Source organism: Hyaena hyaena, unplaced genomic scaffold, assembly GCF_003009895.1.
Source record: "Hyaena hyaena isolate Hyena2069 unplaced genomic scaffold, ASM300989v1 scaffold_87, whole genome shotgun sequence".
Lineage (NCBI taxonomy): Eukaryota > Metazoa > Chordata > Mammalia > Carnivora > Hyaenidae > Hyaena > Hyaena hyaena.
In genome coordinates, this window is record NW_024080718.1 from 100,986 (window position 1) to 112,119 (window position 11,134).

Genomic DNA, 11,134 nt, shown 5'->3' on the forward strand with positions numbered 1-11,134 from the left:
CCAAAAAAAGTATAAGATGTTGGTCAAGTTACTTCATCCCTCTGGACCTAAATTTAAATTTCCTTCCAGCCATAAAATTTTCCTTATCAAATTATCTGGATGTCACTGTGGAAGACAGAGTCCAGACCCCAAGAACATAAAATTCTGGAAAGGTAAGGTGTGGCTTTTTTTTTTAATGTTTATTTATTTTTGAGGGAGAGAGAGAGAAAGAGAGAAAGAGAGAGAGAGAAACAAGCAGGGGAGGGGAAGAGAGAGAGGGAGACACAGAATCCAAAGCAGGCTCCAGGCTCTGAGCTGTCAGCACAGAGCCCGAGGAGGGGTTCAAACTCAGGGACAGCGAGATTATGACCTGAGCCATGACTTGATCATTATCTAAGTCAGACACTTAATGACTGAGCCACCCAGGTGCCCTGGAAAGTTAAGGTTTTTTGTTTGTTTGTTGCTAATGAAAGAGATGGAAACTTTATCCAGAAATGTTAAGAAAACTACATCAAGTTGGAGAGTTTAATCAGTCAGGACACAGCAAGTGAGGCCTCTGATGTCCTAATCCACTCTCGTGTCCTACAAGCTCTCTGGCTACCAAGACTGCCAAACAAGTTGAACAACAGTGTTAGACACAGGGGTTCCTAGATGGCTCTGTCTGTAGAGCCATGGCCCCCGACCTCAGGGTCATGAGTTCAAGTCTCACACTGGCCATGGAGCTTACTTTAAAAAATACTGAACACAACTGACAAAAAATTGTAGCCAAATTTCACAAGGGCTTGACAAAGAGTTTATTGACAAGGTTCAATTTTACAGCCCCTATTTGACGAAAGACTGTACTCCTATTTGCACTCAAGTAACAAAACTCAGTTTTCTCAAATATATTTATTATAGTGAGGCATACATAACAAAGATGCTATTCTAACTATTTCTAAGTGTACCATTGAGTGGCATTAATTACATTCACAGTGTCTTGCCACTCACAACTGAGATGGAGAGCAGGTGCTCCAGCAACCGACAGAGCCGGCCAGGAGCGCCAGCACTGAACTTTTTTTACTGGACATGTATGTTCATTCATCCATAATGTTGTAGGCCCTGTACTAAGGGCTGGGAACAGAAACTGCCATGGGATCATGCTTGCACATGGCCTTTATGGATCAAGGTGAGTGCTGTTTCGGTGTTGTTGTTTTTTCCTTTACGGTCAGATAACAGGTAAGTTTTTATATACGTATGGAGGACAGGGTTGAAAGAGGCCATGGGTACACTTCGGAAGTCAGGGAGCAGGTCGCAGGAAGACGCGGTCTCCCATCTCCCAATTCCAAAGACTGAGGCTAACAGAGCTTCGAAGGGAAGAGCGTGAACCAACCAGGCCTGTGGGGGGCGGGGCGAAGGAGCCCTCGGAGAGGCTTGGGAGGAGCTGAGGGCGGGGCCTGAGCTGGGCGGGCACGGGGGCGGGGCGGAGATGCGGGGGCGGTTCCTGGGCGGGGCTTCGGCGGAGCCAAGGCCGATTCTGGTGAGTCGCTCCGCCCCGGCCTGGGCCTGCACCTGAAGTGGCCGGGGCCGGGTCGCTGAGTGCCGGCTACTTCTCCCGCCCGGCTCCCGGGTGGCGGTGGCCGACGGGAAGCCCGAGTGGGATGCGGCTGACGCGGAAGCGGCTCTGCTCGTTTCTCATCGCCCTGTACTGCCTCTTCTCCCTCTACGCCGCCTACCACGTCTTCTTCGGGCGCCGCCGCCGGGCGCCGGCCGCGTCTTCGCGGGGCCTAAGGAAGGGGGCGGCCACGGCGCGGGAGAGGCGCGGCCGAGGTAGGACACTGGGTGGCCGCAGACCTGGCTCTCGGGTCCGGGAGTGCCCGCGGCTCCCGGGTGCCTCTTGACGCCTGCCATTCTCGGTTGCCGGCGGTGGGCTCGGGTTTGAGGCGTGTGCAGGTGTCCCAGTCCTCGCCCGTCCCCACTGCCCGCCTCCAAAGCTGGCAGGCGCGCGCTCCTGTCCAACACTTCTGGAGTACGCCAGGCGTGGTCCCGGAATTCTTGGGAACGCCGCTGGGTTTAAGACCTCTGTTTCCTCATGGGAACAAAGAGCCTTTTCTAATCATGCAACGACTTGGGAAAGCCTGGGCGTTTTGCCTCCACATTGTGATCCTCTGTCCCGTATTTTGACCTCTGTCAGTTTCAGACTCAGACTTACCTCTCCCTTTTTTAGAATTTTGCACAATAGTGGCTAAAACTGTTGGACACTTTACATTCTGAAGTCTTGTTTTTATGTGTAGGTTATGTGTGCATATGCAACCGACCAAGAATTGAACAAAGTTAAACTTGTAACTGGATACGTGTTAGCCAGTTATTTTAGAAGGTGTCATTTGGGAGAGATAAGTTTGTGTCTCTTGTTAACATTCTAAGGTCTTTCAGAAAAGAAATTTAATAAAAATTAAATTTTGACTTCCTTTTTTAAAATTGTGTGTTTAACCAGTTCAAATTCAGTTGCTTTACCTCCATGAAAAACTAAAATTAGCACTCTCTGACATCTGATTTAAATGGCTTGAATTTATCTACAACTGCAGTTCTACCTTACTGATAAACACTGTTACTCTTTTTAAAACATAGAACAATCTACTTTGGGAAGTGAAGAATGGAATCCTTGGGAAGGAGATGAAAAAAATGAGCAACAACACAGATTTAAAACTAGTCTTCAAATATTAAATAAATCCACAAAAGGGAAAACAGACTTCCATGTACAAATCTGGGGCAAAGCTGCCATTGGTAAGTTGATGTATAGAGCTAAGACACATGAAAAGAATCCTAAAAGGGACTTTATTAATATTAAATTCAATTTATTTTAATGCATTCAGTATATGTCATCATTTGTCAATTAAGGCATCATGGTGCATTTTGTTTACTTTTCCTTAATATTTGATTCCTCCTTTCTGTTAGACAATATCTGTGTAAATACACACAAGCACATGTACACAAATATCCTATGTTGATCTCTAGCAGAGTACAGCTTTATTTGTAGATACAAAGTAGAATGTAAGCATTATTATATAGAAATGCCTATGTATACTGAATTTTCATGAATCTATGTATTTATTAGATACTTGACACACAAGTATAAGATGTGGCCTCTGTATTTAATAGCCAAACAACTTTGGGAAACATTGAACTGAACAAAGTTAAACAAGGTTCATTATTGCAGGACAATCTCAGAGCCTTTAATATGCCAGTGTTCATTATAAATGTGTAATATGGGGTATAGTATATAGTTGATTAAACTTGAATGCCCACAAAAGCATTTTTGCTTTGAGTATCATAAGAGTCTAGCGTTCCAAGTTATATACTCAATTAGAGAATGGGACCCTCAATGAGAGTTACAAGAGTCAGAAAGAATTTAGTGAATTAGAAGCTTTACTGGACCTTTAAACACAGGTTAGATTTATGTACAGTAAGGGATTTGGATAAAAAGGACCAGATTGGAAGAAAGTAATTGGAGAATGATACTCTTACCTTTCATGCTTCACACATTCATTCACACTTGCATGCAAATATACATCCTTGAAGATTACTCCTGACCTCCCAAGGTCCAATCAAGTTCTAGCAATTTTTTCTATACAAAATTTCTAATATTAACTTCTTCCTTTAAATTCCCACTTGCCCATTCTAGTTTTTAATTAAACCTATATCTTGACAGCTTTTCATGTTTTTAGACCTTTCTCTTTTTTAATTTTATTTATTTTGAAAGAGAGAGCAAGAAAGAGAGAGCAGGGGAGGGGCAGAGAGATGGAGAGACAGAATCCCAAGTAAGCTTTGTGCTGTTAGTACAGAGCCCCAGTAAGAGCTCAAACTCATGAACCAGGAGATGGTGACCTGAGCCAAGATCAAGAGTCGGATGTTTAACCTCCTGAGCCACCCAGGCACCCCTGTACTTCTCTCTTTTCAATTCAATAAGCACAAAGTGGCCAGCTGAGTTTTATCAAACACTACTTTTCATCAACCTATTCCCGGGCATAAAGAATTCTAATTCCATTCCTATTCACAAAGGAGGGAGGGTGCGCCTGGGTGGGTCAGTGGGTTGAGCAACTGACTTTGGCTCAGGTCATGATCTCATGATCTGTGAGTTCAAGCCCCAAGTCTGGCTCTGTGATGACCACTCAGAGCCTGGAGCCTGCTTCAGATTCTGTGTCTCCCTCTCGCTGTGACTCTGCCCCGCTCACACACTTTCTCTCTTGCTCTCAAAAATAAACAAACATTTTTTTAAAGTTTTTTTTTTTTTTTTTTTTTAAAGGAGGAAAATGGAGTCACTGGTCCAAGCAATTCTGAAATCTAACCAGGCAAATCATTCGGCTTCAAGGCCTGAGAATAATCTGTGGCTCAAAGTTGCTTCTGGTCTTTTGGCTCCACCTCTGCAGCCATCCTTCCTTTTTCGTGAATGGTAGCATATGCTTGCAGCTCAGTGGTTTCATCAGCCTGCTGGTAGGATTTAGGGAGTCCAACACCCTTCTTTCATTTCAACATCTCTGTGTCCCCTCTAGTCCAAGCTAGCAGTGTTTCTGCTGATACAGCATTCTCCTGGCTTTGTGGGTCTCCCATGTATGTCACTCCATTAGACAGGCCCTCCTCCATGGGTCTTTCCTGGGTAATCCCATCTCTGTTTCTGCCTTCTACTGAGATGGCTGAGGAGATCCATAAATGACACACCTAATATCCTCAAAGAGGATATTTTAGCCTTTTTATTCTTCTGAGGCACTAGCAGACCAGTGTTCAGCTACATCCTTGGCCCTTTTTCCAGAGCATGCCTTCCTGACAGTGAATCTCCTAATTCTCTACCACTTTTGCCGTTGAATAGGCTGAGAATTTCCCAAGTTATCAAGTCCTGGCTCCTAGCTTTACAGGTTTTCCCTCCATCACTCTTTCCTCTCATATTTACTATAATCAGCAAGGAGAAACCAGGCCACAGCTTCAATACTACTTGGAAATCATTTCAGCTAAATATCCAAGTTTATCATTTACACATTCCACTTTCCATGTAACTTCTGGACAGAATTCAGCTAAGCTTCCTAGTGCTAATATAACCAGAGCCCCTTTTCTCCAGTTTCTAATAACATGTTCCTCATGCCCTTCCGAGCCCTCAGCAGCAGCACTTTTAACATGCATATTTCTACCAACAGTCTGCTTAGATATTTATAAAAACCAACATAGGTTTTTTTTTTCTACTATAATTTTTCTTCTGACTTCTCACTAGCTGAGTCACTAACACCCATGCTTCTGCTGCTAACCTGTCCAAGGTAATCTAATCTAGATTTTTTTAAAAAAATTTATTATTTGAGAGAGAGAGAAAGAGCAAGTGCATCAGCAAGGGAGAGGCAGAGAAAGTAAGAGAGAGAATCCCAAGCAGGCTTCACACTGTCAATGTAGAGTCCAGCATGGGGCTTGAACGCATAAACCATGAGATCATGACCTGAGATGAAACCAAGAGTTGGATCCTTAACTGACTGACCCCTCCAGGCACCCTTCTCATCTAGGCATTCTTAAGTCCTGCTCCTCAAAATTCTTCTAGCCTCTCCCCATTACCCAATTCTAAACCACTTCCAGATTTTTAAGTATTCCAGGTATCATAGTCTGTGGTTTCCTATAGCTGCCATAACCAATTACCAAAAATTTAGTGACTTATAAAACAACACAAACTTATCATTATTTTAAATTAAGAAATAATTGGCATATAACATTAGATTAGTTTCAGATGTACAGCATAATGATTTGATATATTTACATATTGGGAAGTTATCAACATAATAAGTCTAGTTAGTATCCATCATCACACATACTTATACTTTCTTTTTCTTGCGATAAGAACTTTTAAGATCTACTCTCTTGGAAACTTTCAAATGTACAAAACGGTATTATTAACTATAGTCACCATAAACTTATAATCTTACATTTTTGAGCGTAGAAAACTAAAATGTGTCCACAAGGCTGTATTCCTCTTAGAGGCTCTCAAGTATATGTGCTGCCGAAGCGAGCACTCTTAGAGGCTCTCAAGGAGGATCTGTTTCCTTGACTTTTGCAGCTTCTTGAGGTTACCCAAATTCCTGGCTCATGGCTCCATATCACTCTGACCTCTGCTTCCATCCACAGACCTCCTTCCCTTACTCTGACTCTCTTGCCTCCTGCCTGTGAGGACCCTCGTGACTATACAGGGCCCAGCCAGATAACCCAGGATAATCTCCCTGCCTCAGCATCCATAATCACACATAAAAAGTCTCCTTTGCCATGTAAAAGAACATATTCATAGATTCTAGAGATTACATTTTAGGACATACTGGGCGGACAGGGAGGCATTATTTGACCACCACTTTTGAAAGGCTTTATCTGATTGGCTAGGTATTTAAACATGGCATTTTGCGTGTGTCCTCTCGTACCAGGGCAGCATGAGAATGGAAGAAAACACATCTGCCAGTGTCAGTAAAACAGGGCTCCCAGGTTACATCATCGTGTGACACTGCTGTCTTCTCCTCTCAGCTTTCATTCAGATGAAATCCTGGTAAAATACCAGGGGCTGCCCTAAGGAGAAGGATACAATGGAATTTGTCTGCAGAGGGCATCATGTGGTGAGGGATGTGTGTTCCGGTGAGGAGGAGTTACTATCTCCCTGATATATTAACTTATACATACATACATGAGCTCCTCTGGTTGTATTTGGCACAAAATGGTGAATGCCCCTAGTTTGTTATGATATAGAAATGAGAAACAATTCTAATCATGTAGTAACTTACATTATAACACATTTCAGGATAAAACAAGTAGTAAAAGTGATCATTAGGGTTTCTCAAATTCAGGGTAAGAGGGGTTGTTGTTTTCATTATAACCCACATTTTGCTACATTTCACACTGTCAACCTCTGAATTCTGTCTCTCACACATTAGCTGCCATATTGATAATTTGAGCTATCGCTTGGTAGAACTGCCTACCAAGAGACCAAAGAGGAATAAAATCTGGTTTCTGGCTCAAATTATATAAATGAGCAGAATATCATGTCATCTCACACACCAGAATAAACCAGACAGTAAATGTGTTTGTTTCTCTTTTATTTAATTTCCAGGTTTGTATCTCTGGGAGCATATTTTTGAAGGCTTACTTGATCCCACTGATGTGACTGCTCAGTGGAGAGAAGGAAATTCTGTTGTAGGAAGAACACATTACAGGTATTAACTGTGCAACATTAATCTTTGCTGTGTTTCTGTGAAATGCTTTATGTAAATACTAGAAGAAAAAATAAGAGGGAAATATATTTAGAGACAGTATTTGCCCTTCAACTTGTTGTGAAGAATAGAGAAGTAAACTCATAAATATATATTTGTAGTTAAAGTTTACCTGAACATTTTACAGAATACTTCCTTTTTAAAATTTTGTTTCATTTTTATTGAAACATTGCTGTGATTATATGAGAAAGTTCATGCTCCAAATTTTGTAACATTTGACTGTTGATAAGCATTTAACATTCCATATCTTGTAGGAATAATATATAAACTTAAAAATATTCTCATTTTTCTCTTTTTATATAATAGTCATGTTCACATATTTTATAATACTCAAGTGACATTAAGGTGTTATTATGAGTTTTGAAAGTTTTATAAAAATGTAGTTATATATGAGTTCCATCATGATTTTATTGTATAGATTACCATTTTAATGCAATACTCAGAAATCTTTTTTTAGATTCCATAAAACCAATGAGTTTTTATTTTTATAAAACTTTTATCTATGATTCCATATTCTCTAAAGATTTTTTTTAAGTTTATTTATTTATTTTGAGAGAGAGTGTGCAAGCGTGCGTTGGGGAGGGGCAGAGGAGAGGGTAAGAGAGAAGCCCAAACAGACTTCATGCTGTCAGCACAGAGCCCAACACAGGGTTCAAACCCATGAACTGTGAGATCATGACCTGAGCTGAAAGCAAGAGTCATACGCTTAACCAATTGAGCCACCCAGGCACCCCATAAAGATTTTTAAACAGGTAGAATTAAGATTGTTTTATTTAGGGGACGCCTGGGTGGCTCAGTAGGTTAAGCGTCCAACTTCAGCTCAGGTCATGATCTCACGGTTCGTGGGTTCGAGCCCCACATCAGGCTCTGTGCTGACGGCTAGCTCAGAGCCTGGAGCCTGTTTCAGATTCTGTATCTCCCTCTCTCTTTGACCCTCCCCTGCTTACACACTCTCTCTCTCTCTCTCAGAAATAAATAAAACATTAAAAATAAATTTTTTTAAAAAAGATTTTTTTATTTAGGAAAAATGTGATAATTTTGCTATATGAAAGTGCTATTTTCTATTAGATTTTGCTTTCTTATTGAAATAAAAAATAAAAATAATTATTTTTAACTGCTTATTTCATCTAACAATTATACTACTAGGGAAAAAAATGTCAACCAAAGATTCAGGTTTTTATTAGGATTCCATTTATTTCCCACAGAAATCAAGAAGGAAAGCTATGATTAGTCTCAATTTCATTTGAATTTTCACTGCTCCTTTAATTCTTTGTTTATACACACTCGGAAAGCAGTTTCATTTCATGTACCTTTTCAAAGTAACCATTCTTGAAAAGTAAACAGGTTCTTTATTTAAGATTTTATTAATAGATTTAGTTTAATGATTTTATTTAATTTTAAGTAAACTCTACACTCACCATGGGGCTCAAACTCAGGACCCCAAGATCAAAAGTCACACGTTCTACCGACTGAGCCAGATAGGCGTCCCTAAAAATTTTATTTTTAAGTATACTCACTGTGGGGCTTGAACCCACAGCCCTGATATCAAAAGCTGCATGCTCCAACTGAGCCAGCCAGGCACCCCAGAAAAAGTAAATAGGTTTTTAAATCATCATTATTAATGATTATTTTTCCTTTCATCTCCAGGCTTCTATTTTTCTTTTCTTTTTTTTTTTTTTTTAATATATTTATTTATTTCTAGGAGAGAGAGAGAGACAGCATGAGCAGGGGAGGGTCAGAGAGAGAGGGAGTCACAGACTGAAACAGGCTCCAGGCTCTGAGCTGGCAGTCAGCACAGAGCCCGACGCGGGGCTCGAACCCACAAACTGCGAGATCATGACCTAAGCGAAAGTCGGATGCTTAACCGACTAAGCCACCCAGGCACCCCAGGCTTCTATTTTTGTAATCCCATTCAAAAATTTATACATAGTCCTAAACTTACAGTAGTTGGATTCAGGTGTTTGAAAGCAAATCAGTATTATCCATATAAATATAATATTTTGGTATTTGAAAAGTAAATATGCATCGTGGGTATTGGTCTAATAGTTCTGCCCATAATATATAGATTTTTTTCAGAAAAGTTCTTTAAAAAACTCACAGAGAAGGTAGCATACAGTGTTACTATAACAATAGCAAAGGATTTGAGCAAACAGCATTAACTCCCAAAAGAAAATGTGGTTTACCCTTCCCTTCAGAAATCTTTACCTGGGGTTTTATATTATGATCATGTAATAATACTATCTCCTCCTAAGATTTAGGAGAACTTTGTATTCAAGGAGTTCACTATTATGACAGATTTTTAAAAAACTTTTTTAATGTTTTATTTATTTCTGAGAGAGAGAGAGATAGAGTGAGCAGGAGAGGGTCAGAGAGAGAGGGAGATACAGATTCTGAAGCTGGCTCCAAGCTCTGAGGTGTCAGCACAGAGCCCAACGCGGGGCTTGAACCCACAAATCATGAGATCATGACCTGAGCTGAAGTCGGACACTTAACCAACTGAGCCACCCACGCTCCCCTATGACAGATTTTTTTAAACAGCTCGTTAAAGTTTTGGGCTCATGAAAAGTCATATAATAATTTATTTTTCCAAAATTAATAAATTTTTATGGGATTGCAAATTTTTAGCTGAACCAGGCTACATGGGTATTAACTTAAATGTTTTAACACATTCATCTTTATTTGACCAAAACTGAATTAGAAGTTATGAGTCACCTTCAAGATATTGAAAGAGTTTCTAAGTACTATCGGGGTACTTGTTGTAAAAAAGTATAAATACATTTTGCTTAAGTAAATCTTTAACTTTACAAAGACTGATATCAACTTATAGGCCCAAAGAACGTAATCCAGAATACCAAGTAAGTAACTCAGAATGGAACTAGAACTGCCAGTCTATCAATCTACATGCTTATATTGGCTTGACCAGCACATTCATTCCATATGGACGGAATACAAGTAATACCCAATTACATGAGGGTTAGTTGATGAAATATGGGATCAAAACATAGGATTTAACTATGTAGTACCTCAGATCTCTGTTTCAGAGGGAAGAAATGACTGTGTTCATGAATCAGCAACACACATGGTCTGTGCTCAGGAGATGAATACACACATGGTAAACTGAATCTTTGAGTCAGCCTGATGAAGCGCTGTCACGTTTGGGCAGTAGAGCAGTGTGACTGAGTTGTTAGGAGCACGTGGTACAGGGGCGCCAGGGTGGCTCTGTCTGTTAAGCATCCAACTCTTTGATTTCCACTCAGTCGTGATTTCACAGTTTGTGAGTTCAAGCAACACCCACCCCCCTTCCCGCCCTAACCTGGCGTCGATGGTGTGGAGCCTGCTTGGGATTCTCTCTCTTCCTCTCTCTCTCTGCCCCTCCCCTACTTGTGCACATGTACTCTCTCTCTCCCTCTCTCTCTTAAAATAAATAAATAAACTTAAAAATACATATTAAAGAAAAAAGAGCATGTACTGCCGCCAAAATATCTGAGTTCAAATTCCAGCTTTACCTCTTTATTTTCTAATGTTTATTTATTTCGAGAGAGAGAGAGCATAGTGGGGGAGAGGCAAAAGGGGGGGAGGGAGAATAACAAGCAGGCTCTGTGCTATCAGCACAGAGCCCACCAATATTTGACCCTATGACCGTGAGTGAGATCATGACCTGAACCAAAATCAAGAGTCGGCCACTTAACTGACTGAGCTACTGAGGCACCCCCAGCTTTATTTCTTATTAGCTGTTTGAACTTGGGCAAATCTCTTAACCTCTCTGCCTGGATTTTCTTTTTTTTTTTTTTTTTTGAATTTCATTAATACACTTTATTTTTTAAATATACTATTCTTTACATATTTCTTTTTTTTTTTTTTTTTTTTTTTTTATTTTTTTTTTTCTTATTTTTTTTTTTTAT

General features: G+C 40.4%; 1 protein-coding gene across 2 annotated transcripts in view; it reads left to right on the forward strand.

Annotated features, from left to right (window-relative positions):
• Nucleotides 1–1,483: 1,483 nt before the first annotated feature.
• The window catches only part of RXYLT1 (ribitol xylosyltransferase 1), a 25,518-nt gene continuing 15,867 nt past the window's right edge, over nt 1,484–11,134 (forward strand). The window contains exons 1-3 of one of the 2 annotated variants that reach the window (XM_039234283.1): nt 1,484–1,785; nt 2,584–2,739; nt 7,073–7,175. In XM_039234283.1, coding sequence (XP_039090214.1) covers nt 1,617–1,785; nt 2,584–2,739; nt 7,073–7,175 — 428 coding nt within the window. In that variant the 5' untranslated portion in view covers nt 1,484–1,616. Of the gene's footprint in view, nt 1,786–2,583; nt 2,740–4,338; nt 4,447–7,072; nt 7,176–11,134 lie in introns of those variants that run through there. The other variant, XM_039234284.1, reaches the window with a different exon arrangement.